General features: G+C 42.8%; 1 protein-coding gene across 5 annotated transcripts in view; it reads right to left on the reverse strand.

The window, feature by feature from the left end:
* nav2a (neuron navigator 2a) overlaps positions 1-21,784 on the reverse strand; it is a 327,423-nt gene extending 305,639 nt beyond the window's left edge. For all 5 annotated transcript variants that reach the window (XM_051923293.1, XM_051923294.1, XM_051923292.1 and 2 more), the window contains exon 1: positions 20,606-21,784. In XM_051923293.1, the coding sequence (XP_051779253.1) occupies positions 20,606-20,860 (255 nt within the window). In that variant the 5' untranslated portion in view covers positions 20,861-21,784. The remainder of the gene's footprint in view (positions 1-20,605) is intronic.
* Between the last annotated feature and the right edge of the window lie 2,979 nt (positions 21,785-24,763).

Consider the following 24,763-nt stretch of genomic DNA (forward strand, 5'->3'; position numbering starts at 1 on the left):
AAAGCAAGAACTGGCAAAGCTCATTATTTAAAAAAAATTCAAAAATAATTTTTCTAAACACTAATCAATTGTATTATTTTGATCTGGATTCCATTTATGGTTACTTTCACAATGAGTCACACTTCAACACAGAGTAGCCCACCAGTGACGCGGGAGGTAAGACCCTTTTTCAGCAGGTTTGTGTTTTTCCCAACTCATTAGCCAAGAGCTTTATATATGTGATAGCCAACTGCCAGATAAAAATAAATGTAGAACAAAATTAATAAAAATTAGCCAAGTGTAGGAGATGAACACACAACTTTCAATTCACGTAAAGACACTGCACACTGCCGAGGGTCCATGGAGGTCACAGCTCTATTAATGGTACACTTATGAGGAAAAGGAGAAAATACAAATGTAAAATCAGGTCACAGTTTTTGCTCTTCTTTCTCCTGTTCCTCTCCCTGCAGGCACTCTGTGAACGTGCACTTGTTAAGGCCTCCATAGTTTGCTCCATCAGACCTTGTTATCTTGGGTCACATCTGTGCCCATAACCACAAGCTCCAAGGACTTGTGCAGATAATATGTTTTCAAGGACTCATGGCAGGACACAATAAGAGCAGGCAGAAAAATGCAAAGACACATACAGACATCCATCAATTCCCGGATTCCCCCAGAGTTGTGATGCCGTGCTGTCAAACAAAACATTTATGTAGGTGAAACTAGCAGTTATACCATTTAGATTTCATGTTTCTTTTTTGAAGTCATCTGCTAGTTAACCATTTTATACTTCAGTTACAGAAACATCAATATATCAGATCTATGTGGTGACAGAGAAAGCATCAGTTCTGCTGCACTTCACCCAAATTCTGTTTTAATACTTTGCTGTAAAATAAATAATGCAAACTGCCATCCAGCTGCAGATAAACACTCTCAGGTCCCTAACACTGGGGGTCAGGAGTGAATGATTTATCAGGCCTGGAGTTGCTTCTTTCTAGCAAAGGTTGACCAACAAAACTTCCCATTACTGCCCTGTACCCTTTGAAATTTGAGTCTTCATTTACCAACATTTTACAGCTATGTTGGTACCTCCAAAGCCAACAGAAAAACACTTGTAGGAGCTTCACTGAGCACTTTTCCTCCTTTCCAGCCGTTGAAGTCACTAGTGTGACCTTCCTATGCATGACCTGTAAACAAGAGGGCCAATGTTCCACCCCATGTGGTGGGCTAAAAGTAGGGACTTCTGAACGTGGGCCTGATCCATGTTACAACAATCTTCGGTGCAGTTAACATCACTCAGTAGACAAATCCTCCATCTTTATGACCACTAAGAAGTGAGGCCGTACTCCAACTGTCTGACAACCTCCTTAACAAGGGTACAGTTTGACTGTCTGACTCTCAGATGTATAAAAATGCCATCTGTCTGCTATTAGTCACTTTGACTCTTTCGGGTGAATGTCGACGTTTGTCAAAAGGAGGAGTTGATGGTGGTAATCAACTGTAATAGGAGACAACACCTGCTATCATGTTTTAGTTGGACTTTCTTTGCTAGAAGGAAAGTTAGCTTCATTGGTTTGACCAAGATTCCCTGCACTCGCATGATTAACGAGGAGCAAACAATGGAAAAAAGGGCCTCGATATCTGGTGAGAGATCGAGGTGAATACATAAAACAGAATATTTCATGGGCGAAGTTTCACATATCATCGCTGAATTGGACTCTGACTTGTCGGACCCTGATTTTGAGACAAGTGCTTGAAAACAAATGTGAAGTGCCAGCATCAGCTGATTGGTCCCCAGCCGATCGTGGAGCTGAACAGGTTTGTGTAGCTGACACACCTAAGGCAACTTTCACCTGGGAGGACCACCACTTACAATGACAAGAGGTACAAACCAGACTGCGATACACTGAGACCACGACTGCTGCGGCCGCCCCCACCCCACACCACGCAAAGACAGTCTGGCAGCCAGCATGTCACACATTCCAGGCAAACTGGTGGCCACTGCATGTAGCAGCAGACGTTTTATGTTGATTTCTGTGTGAGACCATTGCTTTGTATGTTTTTGTATGAACACTGCCATCTATCCAATGCAAGTGCAGCTCTGCCCTAAAATATGGCTAGTGAATGTCTGGATAATGGAGAGGAGCTCTCAAAGGTGCACAGAATGCCACCACGAGTCTGCTTTATTAACTAGTCATTGGACCAGCAGTAAGGTTTATAGGTTTGTAGGGTCCGTATTATCATGTGTACAATGAAATTCTTACTTACATTTGCTTACACCTTGCCACTCTCTGGTACCATGATCAGCGATTTTCAATACAATTTATTTTTGTATAGCCCAAGAAGTACCACAATTGGCTTTAACAGGTCCTGTCTCTTGACAGCCCCCCAGCCTTGATTCTCTAAGACGACAAGGAAAAACTCCACATAAAACCCTAGTAGGGAAAAAATGGAAGAAACCTTGAGAAAGGCAGTTCAAAGAGTGACCCCTTTCCAGGTAGGTTGGACGTACAGTGGGTGTCAAAAAGAAGGGGATCAATACAATACAATACACAGAACAGAAAAAATCCTCAATACAATATAATATTACAAGTACAGAGCAGAACTCAACAGTAGATGATATCACATAAAACGATTTGGATTTGTTCAGACTCCTGGAGACCTCGGCCATCAAGCTGCCTCCCCCTATTGGCCATACCACAGCTGGGATAGCACTGACCAGCCAATCTGATAAAAGGACCCCCCTACCCGACGATTCCTGCAATCCTCCATCAGAGATGACTTTACCTGAGGCAGGCAAAACAACCTAGCAGGTGGGCTGTGGCACCAAGTGCCACATTTGAGTACCGAGAAGAGAAACAGAAAAGGTGAGGGTTAGTATCAAGTTAGAACTATCATATTACTTATGTTTTAGTGCCAATGACCAACAACATCTAACAACCTTACTTCAACACTTCCACCTCTTTTTCATCTCAAATAACTATTTTATGTTAACACTTTTGTATTTCTCATTCCAGAACATATTATTGTACCTAAGTAATCAGCATTATTCAGTAGAGCGGCCAGTTCGTCTAGCACACACATCTTGGGAATTCTTCAAGAAACACACACACATTCATGTAATTAGACTTTATTTTTTGAATCAATGTGTTACTTTTTATGGAAGTTGTATGAAGGACCTTCCAAAGAAACTCAAGTGCGAGTAGCTTGCTAGAGTTATAATGACAATCTCGGTCATCGTAATCCTAAAGATGCACTGGAGACAGAAACAATCCTTGGTCCATTCCTCCAGAGTGCTTGTCATCATCCGCAGAAATCATGGAACTGGACGGGCTGGTTGCTGGATGATTGTATGGGGCCGTGTTACCGTGTAGTGCTGTGGAGAAAGCCCAACATCACAATGGTGTGTATTTGTGTGGAAAATATGTAGTGTTTCACGATTTAAAAAACACTGCTCCTCCATGGGCATGTGAACACTAGCCATAAATTAGAGCTGACGAGAGTGGTGGGCTGTGGATTAGCTGCGTTGGGCTGCTGCAGATAAACAAAACAAATATATGCAGGTAAACAGAAAAGTGCAATTGAGGCTGTAGGGAGCAATATTCCTCGATTTCCACCACAGAAAAAATTTTAAAAATCCAGAACACAACTCTGTTTAGAAAGTTTTGCATTTTACAATTGCAAAATTGTATACAAAATTAATTTTTGTGTCAATTTCACAAAGCAAAACTCGTAACTGGGAAGTCAGATGCACTGCTGTCAAATCAAAATGCGAGGAATTTCTTCATATTGAAAATTACGTTTTTTCTAATAGCTAAGCTTATTCAACAGTTGAGTGTTTTATTAGCACATTCATCACTTGTGTGTTCCTTATTTTTACTAACAAACATTTTCAGTCTTGAGTTTCCCCCTAATCTTCCCCCTACTGATCAATCCCGACTGCTACTTGTTTCACGCTTGGCCTCACTCTGTGTTCATTTGGAAATCCCATGGAATAAAGACCTCTGTTTCACGCATCCACACCCACTTCTAAAGCTTGAGCCCGTCTGCAGTTGAACCTTACTTAGAAAGCCACAAAGGAAGTGGCCAATCATCTTGAGGGGTGGGGTTGTGAAATGGAGCGTTACTGTCCGTCTATAATTTAGAAATAACAGGCAGAGTTCTTTATTCCATTACAGTCAAACATCATCCAGGGGTAACAGAAGCCCTCCACATTGCTTTAGCAGCACATAATCTGAACCAGTGAAATCACAAAGAGGATTGCCTCACAAGTAATGGCTGATGAGTGCTGAGAGTTTTACTTTGCAAATGTTTGAGAGATGCAGGCAAATGTGTCTGTCAGTTGCCAATTGCCCTCCCTAAGCTCTTTCGAAACAGTTGACGGGAGTAAAATTAGAGGCCAGGGATGCATTTCATGAGCTGTTAACTCGGCATTCATTGCATTTTATGGATTCAACGAAGCACATGAGACATAGAGCTTTATGGTTCCAGCAAGGAAAAGCAGGACAGGATGATTTGTGAAATATCCCCGAATAACAACAAACATAGTACTGTTGACATCATTTTAATAATTTTAGACTCCTGGTTGTTGCCCACGATTTGTCTCCTTCTATGGGGAGTGTGAATGACCTAACATAGTTAGTGAGCTTTAAATGTTGGAACTCCATTCCTCTGATTGTCCAAAAACGCTACATTAAACTGACTGGTCCCTCTGACTATGACCTGTGCTCTTCTGTCCAGGGTTACTTTCTGCCTTTTGGCCATCGCAGTTGTCGTGCATGAGCACCACTCCGGGACACGAGGGGGCGCTTTCGCTGACTGTATTGGCTCTTCTTTCAACCACACCCCCGAGAAAACACCCAATGAGGGAAACTGACCACACCCATTCCGGTCCAGCCACTATAAAGCCGAGGTGCTCCCAACAGGGGCCGTCTCATTCCGGAGAGAGCAGACTGCAGGACGGAGGTCTTAGCTGAAAAGTGACCGCTCTACATTGCCTTGAAGCTAACTCAGCCCCACTTGGCTTTATTGCCTTTGTTTTGTTTTAAGTATTCGTGCCATCGAGTGCCTCTTTATTTTTGACACTCTGCACTTCTTAAAAGGGGCGACCCGGTTGGTGCGCCAACCTTTCTTTTGTGGACTTTGTGTTCACTCAGTCGACGACACAGTCTAGACAGATTTTAGCACCGCATAACTCTATCCTAAAAAAGCTGGAATTAATCTATTGATCTTTATTATACCGTGGATGGCACTTTACAGATGTAAAATATGTCATTTATAGATCTTTCTAGAACTATAAGAGATGTCTTAAGTGAAATAAGAGAGCATTCAAAGGAGGTCTCTGCAGTTAACTGAACTCTAAAGCACAGTCATGCATTCAACTCATTCATTTTAAGTAATTAAGAAATGACTCCTCGTGCTGGATTGCAAAGCTTTAATGTTTTGTCACCCCTTTGGTCTAATAGTTAGCTGTATTTTGGCCAGTTAAAAATAAATAAATAAATAAAAAAATAAACTTGACCAATTCTCCTCACCTTGATGAGACAGAATATGTAACTGTCAGTGTGCTTTAATGACAATTTTAACTAATTAAATATATTCTCCTGTTTTTGGTCTCTTAATAAGATTTAACCACATCAGTCTTAAATCCACATTAGCTAATTTCACTCGTTGATGCGTCTAAATGATTAAAGCTAATGCGCTTTTATTACTGGAAGAATCAATCAATCAGCTGAAGGTAAAATCACAAGCAGCGATACCCCGCAGCGTTCATTGCTCTCAGCGACACTGCGCATCTCCTAGTTTTAAAAGGAGAACGACTGTTGGAGGAAAGCCCACCCAAACTGCTTAAAAACGATGTTAAACCACAGTGAGGGAAGAAAGGGCACAGACTCCATTGTTCCTAAACAGTTATTAAAAATGTTGGCAGCTGTGAATTAATTATGGCACTCCATTAGTTTAAGAAAGAGAAATGGCAAAACATGATTCATTAAGTACAATTTGTACGCATTCCTGGAAAGTGATTGTATAAATCCACTCCTACATACATACGTGCTGTATTTACTGTGTATACATGTATGAATTCTATAAAATATATAAAACAAATACATATATATGTAAAATAAATATATTTTTATATATATATAAAATATAAATATAAAAATATATATATATTTTTATATTTATTTTATATATGTATAAATATATATAAACTAGCCACCCCCCGCGGCTTTGTCCGTGTAACAGTGAAACAGGACAGTGAGGAGGGCCTCGCCCAGCTCTCTACTCCTGACGTCACTCTCCCCCTCCCCTCGGCCTGCAGGCTCTGTCTCAGTTTAGCGCGAATATATCGCTCCTGCAAGCAAACTATGATTCTTAGCGCAATGAGAGAAGTCGCAAAATCAACTGGAATGTTCAAGCAAATTATCCGTTAAGTAGTTCTCTCATTCGCTAACTAAGCGGAGTAAAGGTTACACCCCAAGGCAGACGTGTGAGTGAGGATGGCCCCGCCCTCCTCCCCGTAGCCCGACGAGTCTCTCTCAGATTCGCGCTAATAAATCGGTACCACAAGCGAACTATGATACTTAGTGCGATGAGAAAGTCGCAAAATCAATGGAATGTTCAAGCAAATTATAGAAAAATACAGATCTAAATCTGTTAGGTAGTTATCTCGTGAAAAGCGGACAGACTTACAAACGGGTCTAAAAAACTATAAGAAATGTCGTGCATGGACCACAAAATTTTTAAAACTGTTTCTTAGCAAGCACCAATGGGCCAGGGGTAACCTACATTCCAAATTTCAAGTCCCAAGTCCTCATGATTCGGGAGATTTCATGATGAGTGAGTCAGTGGTATTTGGCTTTTATATATATGTATATATATATATATATATATACGGCATTCGTAGTCTGTGTCACAATCTGATTATATGGGTGGTTACCTACCAGGTAGCGCTTGTGGTTGGCCAGCAAGCCTGCTAACATCCGCCATGGTGCCCTCAGTTGTGAGAAGCAGATCATAGAATGGTTGAAATAGTTTACTGTCAAATAATGCAAAGAGTACGCGACACGTGTTTCGCCCTAATTCTGGGCTCATCAGGCGTACAAACTCCACTGCACTCCCTCTCGGGAATCGAACCTCAGACGTCAGCGGCAGAGGCGATGCCCCTAACGTTGCGCCACGGCGTGTGGTTCGTTTATTTGACAGCATGTAGATCGGGGTAATTACATTCACGGCATTGCTGGCCAACCACAAGCGTTACCTGGTAGGTAACCACCCATATAATCAGATTGTGACACAGACTATGAATGCCGTGAATGCCCCTCGGCCTGCAGCCTCTGTCTTGGATTAATGCGGATTTACTGTATCGCTCCTGCAAGCAAACTATGATTCATAGCACAATGAAAGAAGTCGCAAAATCAACCGGAATGTTCAAACAAATTCTAGAAAAAAGCCCGATCTAAATTCATTAAGTAGTTCTCTTGTTCGCTAGCAAAGCGGATGTAAGATACGCCCTGGGGCTGGTGCGTGAGTGAGAATGGCCTCAAAAGCAATTTTTGACATTGATCAACAGAAAAACAATTAAATATCAAAGTGGGAGCACTAGTTACAAATATCAAACACTAAATTATCGATCCCACAACTATTTCATATGACACCCCTAAATCATCAGTGATGCAGCCAGTTGTTAGTTCAATGGAGATCACCTGTCAGGGCTTTCAGTTGACCGTAGTTTCAATGCACCTGATCAGAAGGTGGGGAGTCAGTATGGTGGACTGGCTACATAATGGACACAACAGGAATACTCCAGCAGTTTTACAAAGAAGAATGGAGAAAAAGTGCAGCTTCCAGATGTGCAAAGCTGATAGAGAGAGACCTGTGCACAGATACTCAAGGCTGGAATGGCTGCCAAAGGCACATTTACTAAATATGGACTAGAAGGAGGTGAATACTTAGGCAATCAAGTGTTTTGTGTTTTACTTTTGTAATTAGTTTAGACCACTTTGCAGAGCTCTGCTCTTACTAAAGAGTCTCTTTCTGTTGATCAATGTCAAAAATGACAAATGAAATCCACTTAGATTCAGTGTTGTACAATAATAAAATAGGAAAACTTCCCGAGGGGTCAATACTCATTATTGGCACTGTAATATGTTAGCCTGTTACAGTGCTGAGGTGGCAATGTCACTGCAGGGATCAGTCATATTAGCCACCCAGGGCACAAAGCTTCATCACTACCTAGCCAGTTAAGAGCCGTAGTCTGTATGGCCAAAAGGATGTAGACGCTCCTCCAAATGATGAGTTCAGACATTTCAGCCACACTCATTGTTAACAGGTACATGAAATTAAGCACAACGCCATGCACTCTCCATTGACAGACACTGGCAGTGGAATAGTTCATACTGAAGGTCTCATGGACCTTAAACATGGCACTGTCAAAGGATGCCACCTTTGTCACAAGTCAATGTGTGAAATTTCTGCTCTGAATTTGTCATTCCCACAGATGGTGCATCACAAACATTAACAATGCTTTTACGAATCCCATACCAAAAGGCGAATAACAGAGACATATACATTGCATTTGTCATCCCAAAAGATGATGCCTTATAAACGTAATTTTATTACTACATGCATTCCAACAGATGATGCACTGCACATGTTAGTGCTGAGGGTTGCATTGATTCCTTATATTTTAACTCATCTTTTATGGGTAGCATAGCTAACATACATACAGAAAAAGAAAAAAAATGAGAAAAGTCTCCAGAAGAATGTGGCCTAAAATATATAAAAAAACAATTTTAGTACAAAAACAAAGGCAGTAAGAATGAATATATAAAATAAATCAGGTTGCCTAATTGTCATTCCTACTTGGCTCCTAACTAACCAGACAGAACATCCATCCATCCATCCATTTTCCAACCCGCTGAATCCGAACACAGGGTCACGGGGGTCTGCCGGAGCCAATCCCAGCCAACACAGGGCACAAGGCAGGGAACCAATCCTGGGCAGGGTGCCAACCCACCACAGGACACACACAAACACACCCACACACCAAGCACACACTAGGGCCAATTTAGAATCGCCAATCCACCTAACCTGCATGTCTTTGGACCGTGGGAGGAAACCGGAGCGCCCGGAGGAAACCCATGCAGACACGGGGAGAACATGCAAACTCCACGCAGGGAGGACCCGGGAAGCGAACCCAGGTCCCCAGATCTCCCAACTGCGAGGCAGCAGCGCTACCCACTGCGCCACCGTGCCGCCCACCAGACAGAACAATTTGTCCAAATTACAAGTTGCCTGAAGAAAGGGCCTGAGTTGCCTCGAAAGCTTGCATTTTGTAATCTGTTCAGTTAGCCAATAAAAGGTGACATTTTGCCTGACTTCTCAATGCATCCATTATGGCTAACACGGTACAACATCCTACTACTCCAAATTACCACTAAATGGTCACTGAAACACCCCTGCTGACAGCCATTATAAAGTAAACATGTTAAGCTTCTAACGTTAATATTCTGATCTGAATCCAAACCCATGGTATTCACAGAATCACATCTGGCGGTGGGGTCCAGCCCCATAAAGCCTGTTGTTGTCTACATACGGTATGTGAATACTAGACAATTACAATGTTGTACACTTGCACACGTGCATTTCCTGACTATTGTGTTTTCAGCGTGGTGCTCCAGCATTATACAGTAAAGCCTCCCTTTTAAAGATGCAACACCTCCTCCTGCATATTCACTGGCTTCAGCATTCATCAGCGCTCTCGGAATCGCAGCAGCCTTCTTTGCGTCGTAAGGCAGTTAACAAAAAGCTGGGATTTAGCTTTGTACCTTTCCAATATGGTGGAATCTCAGAGTGAGACAAACCATTCAACAAATAACAGGACACATAATGAAAGGGGGAAAGGCAGGCAGGACGGCAGTGGGTTCTTCATTTAAATCACAATAAAGAAGCGCTCTGAGAAAATGCACTGAAGCTAAAAGACTGTTTAACTTCAAAGGTGGAATAGCCTCAGCCTGAATCCCTGGATCTTTGTAATCAAGCCCAGCTCCGCCACTTGGACATGAGCTGCAGTGTAGCATAAAATACCAGACGGTGTTCTTAAAGTCTGCACTAGAGGAGTGTCGGACAGCACGGCCTGATTCCTTCCATGGCATATCGCAGGGCCTTCTTACCAGCACCACAGGCCCCTAGGCAAAGTAGTACGCTGGGGACCCTGTTTTGATAGCAAAACTGAAACATACTTAGCCATCAGAAATATCTTCGGGCCGCTATGCTCCTGGGTGGAGTGGTGGCTCTGAGGATAGGGATTTGCACTGGCAATCGGAAGGTGCAAAAACAAACAGCAAAAGTGACTCTGCTTCATTGGGCTCTTAACCTGCAATGGTATGACGTCAATCTGCATCCAGCCCTGCATACTCCAGCCACCATAAAAAACCTCACACTGTGTGGTGTCACCCGTTGCATGGCTGCATTCAGGTCCTAATCTTGGATCCTGAGTCGGTTTATCATGTGGCTCTATACTCCTGGGACACCCAGCCAGTGCCCATACCTTAAGACGGCCTCGGGTATTGGTGAGAACTTCTGAAAGCACAAGATGAAGATGACAGGCAGGTCACCTGCTCAAGCACAGCAGGGTTACACATACATGTGAAGAAAACCCACCATCAGTGCTTGAAGCAGAGCGGAGGAAATGTCTCCGTTTTCAGCAAGCTGCTTCAAATCTCCTGAAAACAAAAGTGCTGAAAATGGCTGTAATGATAATGAGTATAATATCTTCTTCCATATGGCACACAACATAAAACAGAAGGGGATTGCAGTGCAGTGAAATAATAACGGTGATTTCAGAATTTATTTTTTTTTCCCCCCTGCACGCAGCAGTCTACTCATTTACTCTACTGCTGGATCTCTAACACAGTAGACCTGATTGCAATAATTAAATGGAAGCGTTTCACTTAGCAAGGCACCACGTCAGATGCTTGCAAGTGCTTGGTTACTAAATTACTGCCATTAAATAGAGTGTAAGCACATGTCTGCTCGTGAGGGGACGCCACTTGGCAAGATCCTCTCAACCCTCAGGAGTCACATTAGCCTGATGAGTGAACGTCCATAAGCATGTATTCATTTCAGTGACGTTTATGCACCTTTTTGAAAGGCTTAGTACTGACTGGGAGGGAGGGGATTGCTAGAACAACCATAATCTGGAGGATACATTTTTGAGCAATGAGTAGTAATTGTTAAATGGCACTGCTTTCCCACACCTATAAAGCACGTGTCACACTGGCATGGCTTCAAGTGGAGAGACACGTCCAGCTGGCTGGCAGTTGATGATCCTATCACAGGACAGCATCTATTTGTACAACTGAATATCACGCCACATTTACTGGCTGAATGCCGGCCTGCCAGCACACTCAAGCCCGCCCCCTTTTTGTAGCAGCCAATAACGTGCTGCCTGATGGAGCCAGTGCTGTATGAAGGGTTAACAGAGCGGTTAACTGCAGCTGAAGTCTTGGCCCTTATTTTTCTTTTTCCATTCTGCTGTGGTACATAAAACACAACACTTTGGGAAGACAAGTTTCTCTTCTGTTTGTGATATTCAAAACACTCACATTCCTTATTGCTTGTCTCTGCATTGTACTTCTGGATGAGCATTCATTTACTGTTGGCTCTCATGCACACAGAGGCAATCAACCCTTACAACTAAAGACAAAATCAGAGAAGTTTGAATTACTCAGAGCGAGTCGCAGGCTAGTTGGATTGAGTCACGTTATGTGAATGGCTTCAAGGGAGAGCTTCGCCAACTGCCTCCAACTCACTAAAATAATATAAATGAAGGCAAAAACTGAAAATCACAGAAAACGTCATGCAATGTCACCTGGCCTTAACCTCTTGACTGTTTCTTGTCCATTGTCTTCTTCATATCATCTCACTTCTTATCTGTAATACTTGTATTAATATTCGAATGTAGCATCTTATCTCTATACAGTAATCCCTCGCTATATCTCGCTTCGCCTTTCGCGGCTTCACTCCATCGCGGATTTTATATGTAAGCATATTTAAATATATATCGCAGATTTTTTGCTGGTTCGCGGATTTCTGCGGACAATGGGTCTTTTAATTTCTGGTACATGCTTCCTCAGTTGGTTTGCCCAGTTGATTTCATACAAGGGACGCTATTGGCAGATGGCTGAGAAGCTACCCAACTTACTTTTCTCTCTCTCTCTCTCTTGCGCTGACTTTCTCTGATCCTGACGTAGGGGGATTGAGCAGGGGGGCTGTTCGCACACCTAGACGATACAGACGCTCGTCTAAAAATGCTGAAAGATTATCTTCTCATTGCTACCTTCTGTGCAGCTACTTCGTGAAGCGTCATGCTGCACGGTGCTTCGCATACTTAAAAGCTCGAAGGGCACGTATTGATTTGTGCTTCTTTGTTTTTCTCTCTCTCTCTCTCTCTCTCTCCCTGCTCCTGATGGAGGGGGTGTGAGCTGCCGCCTTCAACAGCTTTGTGCCGCGGTGCTTCGCATACTTAAAAGCCAAACAGACATATTGATTTGTTTGCTTTTCTCTCTCTCTCTGACATCTGCTCCTGACGCGCACTCCTTTGAAGAGGAAGATATGTTTGCATTGTTTTAATTGTGAGACGGAACTGTCATCTCTATCTTGTCATGGAGCACAGTTTAAACTTTTGAAAAAGAGACAAATGTTTGTTTGCAGTGTTTGAATAACGTTCCTGTCTCTCTACAACCTCCTGTGTTTCTGTGCAAATCTGTGACCCAAGCATGACAATATAAAAATAACCATATAAACATATGGTTTCTACTTCGCAGATTTTCTTATTTCGCGGGTGGCTCTGGAACGCAACCCCCGCGATGGAGGAGGGATTACTGTATACAGTATATAAAATCCACTGTCTGTCTGTACACGGTGGCGCAGTGGGTAGCGCTGCTGCCTCGCAGCTAGGAGACCTGGGTTTGCTTCCCGGGTCCTCCCTGTGTGGAGTTTGCATGTTCTCCCCGTGTCTGCGTGGGTTTCCTCCCACAGTCCAAAGACATGCAGGTTAGGTGGATTGGCGATTCTAAATTGACCCTAGTGTGTGCTTGGTGTGTGGGTGTGTTTGTGTGTGTCCTGCGGTGGGTTGGCACCCTGCCCGGGATTGGTTCCTGCCTTGTGCCCTGTGTTGGCTGGGATTGGCTCCAGCAGACCCCCGTGACCCTGTGTTCGGATTCAGCGGGTTGGAAAATGGATGGATGGATGTCTGTCTGTATGTCTGTTTGCTTTTCAAGAGAGAACTACTTAAAGGATTTAGATCGGGTTTTTCTAGAATTTGCTTGAACACTCCGGTTGATTTTTCGAGTTCTCTCATCGTGCTAAGTATCATAGTTCGCTTGCAGGAGTGATTTATTTACGCTAATCCGAAAGACATGCAGTGGGCCAAGGGGAGGGGGGGCAGGACCCTCCTCACTCACGCGCCAGTCTCAGGGTGTATTTTACCTCCACTTAGCTAACGAACAAGGGAAGTACTTAATGGATTAAGATTGGGGTTTTCTAGAATTTGCTTGAACACTCCAGTTGATTTTTCGAGTTCTTTCATTGCGCTAAGTATCACAGTTCGCTTGCAGGAGCGATATATTCACGCTAATCCAAGACAGAGGCTGCGGGCCGAGGGGACGGGGAGCGTGACGTTAGGAGCAGGGAGCCTGGCAGGGCCCTCCTCACTGTCCTGTTTCACGATTACGCGGGTGGAGCCACGGGGGATGGCTAGTCTTGTATAAAATTCACTTCTCATTGGGTCACCTGGACATACCAAGAAGTCCGACTCACCTTTATTAAACTTTCCAAAATTATTCAGCCAATGTAACCAAAGCTGAAGCTGTAAGGCTGCAACGTCATCTTAAAATGTCACATTCTACTGCATTTTATTGTCTCAGAAATTTCATCAGAGTTCGATCCTACACGTCTTTGACATCATTCATCATTCCATGGATGACCTGCTGTATAATTCAGATGTTTTAAAGGTCTTTCTGCCTGAAGTTAAATCAGGCTTCCAACAGGTTTGGAAAGCTGCTGCCAGAGTCTACCTCCAAACAAAATGCTGTGAGCTCACTACCACTCGATTCTAATTCACTTTCAGAAGTCTGCTTCTAACTTGTTGGCTTCAAAACTCCAGGGAGATCTTCTGTTAACCTGTGATCAGTGCTCATTCAGCTTTCCACAACAGCTCTCCCCCTCATTTATGAATGTCAGTGGTCCCCCCGCCCTTTCATTCTGCACTGACTTGTACTGCTGGCTATGTAAGACTTAAATTGATCACAACTGCATTTAAAATGTTTTTCACGTACTATCTCAACCATCCTGGTACTGTTTATTTGACATAGTGGTTCGCCTGCTACCATTTGAATCTGCGTTCAGGGTGAAGATCCTGCTCTGGCTGTTGTCTGTGTGCAGTTTGCACATTCTCTGCCTTTGCGTACACATACCAAACGTGTCTGTTAGGTTAACTGCTGAGTGGATGTGGGTATGTACTGTAGGTAGCTGGGCCTGTGATGGACTAGTGTCCTGTCCAGGGCACCTTCCTGCCTTGCTGTCAATGCTGCTCAGATATGCTGCCACTTTGCATTCTTCAATCTCCTTCAGATTGACCCTCCTGCATAGGATGTAATCTACCTGTGTGCATCTTTCTCCACTCTTGTACGGCATCCTATGTTCCTCCCTCTTCTTAAAATATGTATTCACCACAGCCATCCTTTTGGCAAACTCCACTACCCTCTGACCTTCTTCATTCCTCTGCTTGACACCATACCTACCCATCACCTCCTCGTCTCCACTGTTCCCTTCACCAACATGTCCATTGAAATCCGCTTCAATCACCACTTTCTGTCCCTTGGGTACACTGTTCATCACTTCATCCAACTCACTCCAAAAATCTTCTTTCTCATCCATTGCACATCCAACTTGCGGGGCATATGCACTAACAACATTCATCATCACACCTCCAATTTCCATCTTCATAATCATTACTCTGCCTGACACTCTTGTTACCTCCAAAACACTCTTGACATACTGGTCCTTCAGAATAACTCCTACCCCATTTCTCCTCCCATCCACACAATGATAGAACAATTTGAATTCACCTCCAATCCCCCTGGCCTTTCTCCCCTTCCATTTAGTCTCTTGCACGCACAATATATCAACCTTCCTTCTCTCCATCATATCAGCTAACTCTCTCCCCTTACCAGTCATACTGCCAACAAAGTTCCTACCCTCAGTTCCACTCTCTTTACCTTCCTCCTCTCCTCCTGCCTCCAGACACGTCTCCCTCCTCTTCTTCTCCTTTTTTGGCCAACAGTAGCCTGATTTCTACCAGCACCCTGTTGGCTAGCAGTACTGGTGGCGGTCGTTGATTACTCGGGCCTTGACCGATCCGGTATGGAAATCTGTATTGTTGTCCACATATTGATTTGGCAAAATTTTACTTGTAATGCCCTTCCTGCTGTAACTCTCTCCATTTATCCAGGCTTGGGACCAGCATGAAGAAACTGGAATTTTATACTTTTAAGAGCTTTATACAGCATAAAATGTATTGAGGGGATGGCATGGACATGAAAACAGTATGAAAATAACAGATAATTTAACTGATAATGTAAACCTCAAGCCTCTTTACATGCTAACTGCAGATTGATCTCGCGTAGATTTCCTTGAACAGACTACTGTCGCTGGACAGCTCGGTGGTCACCTTCCAATCATGGATCAAACCCCATCTCTTTTCTTATGTATTTTATGTGGCCATACCTGTAATTATATTGTCTAATATGAAACATTTGACCCCGACACTACTGTAATGTCAGCTTTCTGCTCTCAGGTCATTTTTTCTTATTCAATTTACTTTAATTCCTTAAAGGACAATGAAATATATTTGTTGCTACTCCCACTAGCAAAGAAACAAAAAAATGCAAAGACGACACCTTACATTGTAAAGCAGACAAAGATTACAACGCAAAGCATTTAACAGTGACAATAAATAAGCAGTAATGTCAAATTTAAAAGCACCTGCCCAAAAACACGTGTACTGTAACTGAGCTGCAATATGGTGACTAGATTCTTCAAAGTTTGCTTCTTTGCTCTCTACCACGTATTAAATGACCTTGTACTTACTACTTTTCTTAGCTCTGTGAGATGCCCTGTGAAGGTGGGCTCTATAAAGGCCGCCATATCAAATCGTTGGAGATTTACACATTGATTTGCCAGCTTACTGCTTCCATCAAATTTATCTTCCTGCTAACTCTCAAAGAAAAAAAATGCAAATGTTTGAACCAAGAATAAGCTTGTTTTCTATGCACAGTTGCACACTTGGCAATCCAGTCTTGTCTGCATCAGGATTATAAGGAAACAGCAGCGAGATGTGTTGCTATGGTATCCGGAATCAGGAAAAAGGTCAGAACGGGAAGGTTTTTAACAAATTATATGTTGACAATCAATACATCTGTTTCGCAATCAATCATATTTCAAGGGACCTGAAAAAAAATCAATTGGGATTCATTTATTGGATAAACTTCTTGGTTATTTTAATTGGGAATAGATTATTGTTTTTTTTTCTTTACAGCTAAATGCATCATTTCTGCCTTTTAACAATCTGTCCGATTGTTCAGGAGAAATCTTATCTCTCAAACTAGGTGTCATATATTAATGACACTTTAAAAATAGTTAAGGTTTATTGATTCATCATCCATTGATAAAGCAGGGTCTTCAGAATTTGTTCTTGTAAAGAAACAAGGTGGTACAGAAGATTATAAATTGTAACAGTGACCTAGCACCACTATATTCACAACAGCTGCAAATACACATCAATAAAAATCCTTCATTCATTCTACACAATGCCAGTGTGATGTAGCTTCAGGGCACAAGGGACACGCACAACTGAACCTAACCTCACGCGCTTCTCTCTGCCAGGGAATGTGGAGATACCTGCTGGGTGATCCTTGTCAGAGCAGCACCACCAACAGGCAGCAGGGGTCGCTGTTGTGCATGTAGTGAGCAGCCGCAGGTGTCAGCAGCTTCTCTTATGGTCTCGTGTGCTCTAAGCTGTCGTACCCATTAGACCCTGTTTGGGCATCCTGAGGGCTAACGTATCAAGACATCCATTTTTGTTATGCACTACATTCTTTGTATTAATAGGGTGCCTCATTATTATGTCTCCAACAACCTCCTAAGTATGTCATTCTTTCTATCATCTTTTTTAATCAGCTACTCAATATTATTTCATTTGACTTAATGCTTTGCAACTGAGTGTGTGTACCACAGTGCTTTTTCACACTAGAGATAGATGACATCTTTTCTTTCTACATCTTTAATATTTCTAGCACAGCAGCCAAGTATCGGTCACCTAAACAGTTCCACTTATGCACCGCCATTATAAATCACCCCACTTAGATATTGAATACATTTAGAGAGACTGCAAAAATAATTAACCTGGAAGAGATGCAAATCTATTATATGGTAGTAGAAGCAATAAAATCAATATAAGGTTAAGAAGAAATAGCATACAAAAGTAAAGTAGTACACACCTATGAAAGCTGCTATATGAATGCAGTAACACGGTACAGGGTACGAGCTTACTGCTGTGTAGCAGACACAGGGAAGCTACTTATGTGGACACCGGATCACTGCTCGTAATCATAATAGATGGCATGAGCATGCACTGCAGTAAATAAAATAATTACAAATGCACGTAATGTGACTAAATAGCCTGTATAGACTAAAGGGTTCCAAAATTTAAAATAACAAATCATTTGCAGTGCATAAACATATTAGCAGCTCATGAGAGGCAAAGACATACAGTAGATAGATAGATAGATAGATAGATAGATAGATAGATAGATAGATAGATAGATAGATAGATAGATAGATAGATAGATAGATAGATAGAAGACGTACAGTAGATAGATAGATAGATAGATAGATAGATAGATAGATAGATAGATAGATAGATAGATAGATAGATAGATAGATAGATAGATAGATAGATAGATAGATAGATAGAGTATGAAGGGTGCTATATCATTAATAGACAGACAGACAGATTTGTTTCTGCTTGCCAGGCTCTCGTCTGGAGCGCTTATCTCTCTGTCTGTCTGTCCTTTATACAGCTTATCTCTGTGCCCGTCAAGACAGAAATCCGGTTTCCCATTTTATTTTATTCTCCTGCAGTATCCTTTAATCTATTTCTGTTCACACACAGCACGTTTTCTAGTAGTCATCCAGGTATGTCAAGACTAACAGGCTCCTGACCCAGTCCAGTTCTCTCAGAATGGATGACAGTTTTGCCCTCTACAGTAACTAGTAGTATTCCATCCATCCATCCATTTTCCAACCCACTGAATCCGAACACGGTCACGGGGGTCTGCTGGAGCCAATCCCAGCCAACACAGGGCACAAGGCAGGAACCAATCCCGGGCAGGGTGCCAACCCACCGCAGGACACACACAAACACACCCACACACGAAGCACACACTAGGGCCAATTTAGAACCGCCAATCCACCTAACCTGCATGTTAACTAATAGTATTCTAAAAACATTAAACATTTAGGAGTGAATGACACACTGCTGCAAATGTAGCACTGCAGCATAAAGATAAAAGTTATAATCAAGTAACAGGGACATCAAGATTCTCTCAAACTGCTGTTTAATATACAGTATATATGCTGCATGACAGCCACAAGTGAAATAAATTCTTCCGAATTCTAAAATACATCAGAGGAGAATCAAATGAAAGAGTAAAGACTAAATCCTGCTGTCCTTCAAACCTACTGAACTCAGGTTCCTGACCCGGTTTTACAGCCAGAGACGCTAATTCACTTGACCATCTCACCATGTCCAAAAGACCTCTAACACTCCTCTCTCCCTTTCTCACAGTATTAACCTTGGTCTCACTTCCTTCCCAACAGATGGATTTTCCCAACTGCAGATAAAATGGACTGCAGGCAGAGAGTGACCTTCAACCCTAACCCTGGCATTTTTATCACGACCAAAATCTTATGACAGCCAGTCCAGAATGGCCTCTGGTGTCCCCCACATCTCACTATTTGCATCGTTCAGCCCACACTTTCTGTGAAATGCATTCTGACAGCATGTGGGCTGCTGGCCATCCTTTATACATAACAGGACCGCATCTGTCCGCTGTGTGGCTAGTCTGCTGCCACCTAGGGCTCTGGGGAAATAATGCAGTTCATCAATGCCGTGGCCATTTCAGTGGCGTAGTGGGGGGCACTGATGGGGTTTACTCCCCCTCTACCCTCACTGGTATGTAAGGCGACTTTCTTGCTGCTAAGGAGAGCCTCTCTCTGTCTCTTGGGTTCTCTTTAAATGGACACACTGCTGTCTTGTACTTTGTTACTGTCCATTTTGACCCTGGGAACCCTTCATTATTTACTAGAACTATGGTGAATAAAAATGATGTATGTGTGATGAATTAAAAATCGAGTGCAAACAGAGATCTACTCAAAACTAGCACATTTTTACAGTTTTGTTTTTTGCATTTTTTACGTATATTTAGGAACACACATTTATGTTTGCATTATTTACATGCAGTACATACCCACACATTATCTATGTATATATTTATATATGTACTCATTTATAGGTACATTTTTCTATCAGACAGCTTACTCTATCAGAGGAAGAAGAAGGTCACATACAATGTATGGATTAAATACCTCTGTAAAGTTTTAAAGACAGCCTAAATATTTTTGAATATTTATTTATTTTTTTATGTATATGTGAGTGTATATATGTGTTAGCATTGTATAAATATCTTTGTATGTAATAAATGTGTGGGAGTGCCTTTCTATGAATTTATGTGTGCATTTACATATATGTGTGTACACATCTATCTATCTATCTATCTATCTATCTATCTATCTATCTATCTATCTATCTATCTATCTATCTATCTATCTATCTATCTATCTATCTATCTATCTATCTATCTATCTATAAATGGTGTTTATTCTGTTTAATTGAACATAAATAATTTTTTTTTCTTTAGCTAAAAGACATTTGAAAGCTGAGGGATTCCCTGCATTGTAATCTTTCACTTTGCATTTCTCACACGTTTCTTGACTGCTGGCTCTCTCTTGAACTGTGCCACTCCATCCCAAAATGAAGTGAAGGCTGCACCCGTTCTTCCAATGGGTAAAACCCCCTTCACCCCAGACCTCTGATAGACAGAGTCAGTGTCTTTCACCCCTCAATTTCACTTTTCGACATTTAACTTCATGCAATTTGATTGCATTTGTTGTCACTCGTAACATGGGGGGGGGATGCTTTACGCTACCCCAGGGGGAAAAGTAGACAACCAGCAATTCAATTGTGGCAGAAAAATGTAAAACTTGCTTGTGTGATCAGAGAAACGCATTTCTACCCTTTCAAATGCAATTGTTCAAATGTATTCTTAGGAAATGTAAAAGAAATTGAGGCGAAAGAAGAAAAGGGATTAACTAAATGACAATTACAGCGTTAGCTGGGGGCTGCAGTGAATTACATTATCTGAAGTGAACACAGAATGCAAAGCTCAGGCATGATGCCAAAAAAAGCGAGCGAAATAATAAGGAGTAAGTGCAGGCTAACCTGGGGGTCAATTCCATTGTCTAAAACGTGACTTGCTCGGTGCAGAGTGCCATCTCCGTCACTGTCATGCCCATGAGGCGACTTCATAGGGATCTGGCTGGAGTAGGTGGACTTGCACACTTCCAGCTTACTCCCCAGTTTCAGGTAGCTGGGTGGGGCCGGAGTTCTGGCAGGTAGGTGCTGGATTGGAATAGCGCTGTGCACTGGCTTGGGCAGACCAGACTTCATCTTGGAGGCCACCAGGATGGCGGGCATCTTCTTTTCCTGTGTCCTCAACACGTTTCAATCAGGAGCAGAGGTGGCAGCCACCCAGGAGAGAAAGAGCAGGTGTTTACTGAAGGAGAATCGACCAGAGTGAGCTGGGAAGACAGGACGGCAGGCTAAAACATGAACAGCTGAAAGACTGCCAGCAGAGGTATCTCTTGAGATGTAACACATACAGAACTGGAGATCCAAACCCAAACCCTGGCAGCAACCGTAAAGGAAAATCCTTAGGAATGAGCGAGGAAGTCAAGAGAATCCCAGCAGAGACCTGTCGGTCTGCCAAGTGATTTTTCTGCAGTCATCGGTGACTTTATTCCTTCCTTTTTTCACCTGCTTCTCTTCCAAGTGCTGCAGTCACAATCCACAGCACAGATCTGGGACTTCATTATCCTGTCATTGCCATACACGCGGATGAAGGGAGAATCAGGAGAAGGCTGCAGACCCCTGTATGCGGTTAGCTTGTCCTCGGTTCACCAGTCCAATGCCAGCTTAAGATGCTGCCTCTTTTTTCACCCCTCAGCTTTAGGCAAACAGCAGATGTAGCTTAGTAAGTTAATAACTGATGCCCTTGGATAGCAGCCTTAAGGAGACAAGCGCCTTAGCCGGACCATCTCCCTAGCAGCTGAAGAAGCAACCAGTGAGGCAGAGCGGAGCAAGACAAGCTGCCTTCTCTCCGATTGCTACACACTTGCCGCAGACAGCAAAACAAACTCCTGCTCAGAAATAAACCTCTTCCTGCACATGTTCTGTGGTGAGAGAAACAGATTTCGTTCAGCCTTCAAAAACAAGCAAACACAGCAGCTGGCTTCTTTCCATTAGTGCCGAGCAGACCGACCCCAACAGGTCCCTTGCTTGCTCTTTTTTTTCCCTTTCCTTTCCTCTTGGTTTAATTGGCAGGTTCTTGTTACTCATGTGAAGGGGGCTACAGAGATTAGAAGCCAGACCAGGGTGCTATCTGACAGCAGATTGCAGTCCAAAGATCTGATTGGCTATAGACACTGGAGGAAAAAGGGTGGGGGGGGGGTGGGGGGGGGGATGACTGCAAGAGAGGAGGGGCTTTCAGTGGGCTGATACTAACATTTCAAAGTCACCATGCCGCTCAGTACAATGCATGATTTGTTCACATCAGGACACTTACGCTCAATTACAGTGATCTCAGTGCATTCACAGAAGAAAGCAACACAACAATATAAAGGAGTAGAAAAACGATGCCGGACTACTGTGGCACATTAAAAGAGAAGGGAGAGAGGAAAAAAAAATCAGACGGATACACATTTGTCTGGAAATGAGTCATGCATGACTACAAGTGGTTGCAAAGAGACCCTCAGCCCATTCACTGTTACACAACACTTTTCCAGACAGCCCACATTTATGTAAATACTTGGAAGTGAGCTCTGTTCCTATACATTCAGGACGTAAACAAGTACAGTATGTGTGCATAAGAGCTCAGTAAAATGGGACGGGGCGGGGGGGGTACTTTTTATATTTTTTCTTCTATATCATCACACTCACATACATACAGAAAACCTATACGCATGACATATATAATTTATATGCTGTGTGTAAATTTATAAATTTATGTATTATATAGCTACATATAGCTTTAGCTTCCGCAGCGTAGCAGTAAGAGTTGCTGTCTCAAAGCACAGCAGGCTTACTGTCCCTCAGAGACCTGAGTTTGATTCCCCGTTGAGGAGAAAGTGTTAATTTGGGGCAGAGTGGTGGCTCTGAGGCTAAGGATCTGTGCTGGTATCCTGAAGGTTGCCGGTTTGAAACCCTGTCACTGCCAAAAGAGATCCTACTCTGCTGGGCCCTTGAGCAAGGCCTTTAACCTTCAATTACTCCAGGGTCGCTGTACAATGGCTGACCCCAAGGGGTATGCGAAAACTAACAAATTCCTAATACAAGAAATTGTATAAGGCGAACAAAAGAAACATACAGTTTTGCATTTACATACAGGGCATCCGGAAAGTATTCACAGCGCATCACTTTTTCCACATTCTGTTATGTTACAGCTTTATTCCAAAATGGATTAAATTCATTTTTTTCCTCAGAATTCTACACACAACACCCCATAATGACAACGTGAAAAAAGTTTACTTGAGGGTTTTGCAAATTTATTAAAAATAAAAAAACTGAGAAAGCACATGTACATAAGTATTCACAGCCTTTGCCATGAAGCTCAAAATTGAGCTCAGGTGCATCTTGTTTCCCCTGATCATCCTTGAGATGTTTCTGCAGCTTAATTGGAGTCCACCTGTGGTAAATTCAGTTGACTGGACATGATTTGGAAAGGCACACACCTGTCTATAGAAGGTCCCACAGTTGACAGTTCATGTCAGAGCACAAACCAAGCATGAAGTCAAAGGAATTGTCTGTAGACCTCCGAGACAGGATTGTCTCAAGGCACAAATCTGGAGAAGGTTACAGAAAAATTTCTGCTGCTTTGAAGGTCCCAATGAGCACAGTGGCCTTCATCATCTATAAGTGGAAGAAGTTTGAAACCACCGGGACTCAGCGGCAGGAACTGGTAGACTAGTCAGGATAAAGGGAATGATGACTGCAGCAATGTACAGAGACATCCTGGATGAAAACCTGCTCCAGAGCGCTCTTGACCTCAGACTGGGGCGACGGTTCATCTTTCAGCAGGATAACGACCCTAAGCACACAGCCAAGATATCAAAGGAGTGGCTTCAGGACAACTCTGTGAATGTCCTTGAGTGGCCCAGCCAGAGCCCAGACTTGAATCTGATTGAGATCTTAAAATGGCTGTGCACCGACACTTCCCATCCAACCTGATGGAGCTTGAGAGGTGCTGCAAAGAGGAATGGGCGAAACTGGCCAAGGATAGGTGTGCCAAGCTTGTGGCATCATATTCAAAAAGACTTGAGGCTGTAATTGCTGCCAAAGGTGCATCGACAAAGTATTGAGCAAAGGCTGTGAATACTTATTTATGTACATGTGATTTCTCAGTTTTTTTATTTTTAATAAATTTGCAAAAATCTCAAGTAAACTTTTTTCACGTTGTCATTATGGGGTGTTGTGTGTAGAATTCTGAGGAAAAAAATGCATTTAATCCATTTTGGAATAAGGCTGTAACATAACAAAATGTGGAAAAAGTGATGCGCTGTGAATACTTTCCGGATGCACTGTACATACCTACTATATACACACAGTATATCAATACCAGTGTGCCCTCTCCATTCAGAGATGGAGAGAACATGCAGGTTCCACACAGACAACAACTGGGTGCTAATTGGAATGCACAAGCTGTGGAACAGTAGCGCCAACCACCGTGCCACTCATCTGCAAGACTTTTCTCTCTTTATTCTGTTTTTATGTGTATAGATTGTGCGCATAGCACTTCTTTGTATGCATCATTGGCCAAGTAGAAAGTCCATCGCGACTCTAACTGGAAAGGCAGCTCATATTTTTCAAATAAATCAAGCCTGCTGCTATACATCACTGCAGTGAGCTAAGCCTGTTTGAAAAATATCAGCTGTCTTTTAAGGTCCCCTTCCCCCAATGCCGAAGCGCGACTGCTTGTCCATTGCTGAGGCAACTGCAGGTTCACAACACAGCAGCATAGCGCCATGGAAGTAACTATGAGCCGATCAAGATCCTGTCGCCAATGGGTGATGCAAGGAACATTATAAATGCAGGGAACAGTATAACATGGCCATTGACCTGGCCCCGATTATGCCTGGCTGCTGTGTCTGTGTATCAGAGAGTGGTAGCTCCCACTGCAATAAATAACCCTGCTGTTCCTGTTTCAAGTTGAATAAAGCTGCTTTTGCTAAAATACTGAGACTCAGCCTCGTGTTTTGGGGTGCAAGTGACTCACAAGAGTATATACAGTATGTATGATATATATATTGTGGCACGCGGCTGGGG

This window comes from Erpetoichthys calabaricus, chromosome 2 (genome assembly GCF_900747795.2).
Source record: "Erpetoichthys calabaricus chromosome 2, fErpCal1.3, whole genome shotgun sequence".
In the NCBI taxonomy this organism is placed as follows: domain Eukaryota; kingdom Metazoa; phylum Chordata; class Cladistia; order Polypteriformes; family Polypteridae; genus Erpetoichthys; species Erpetoichthys calabaricus.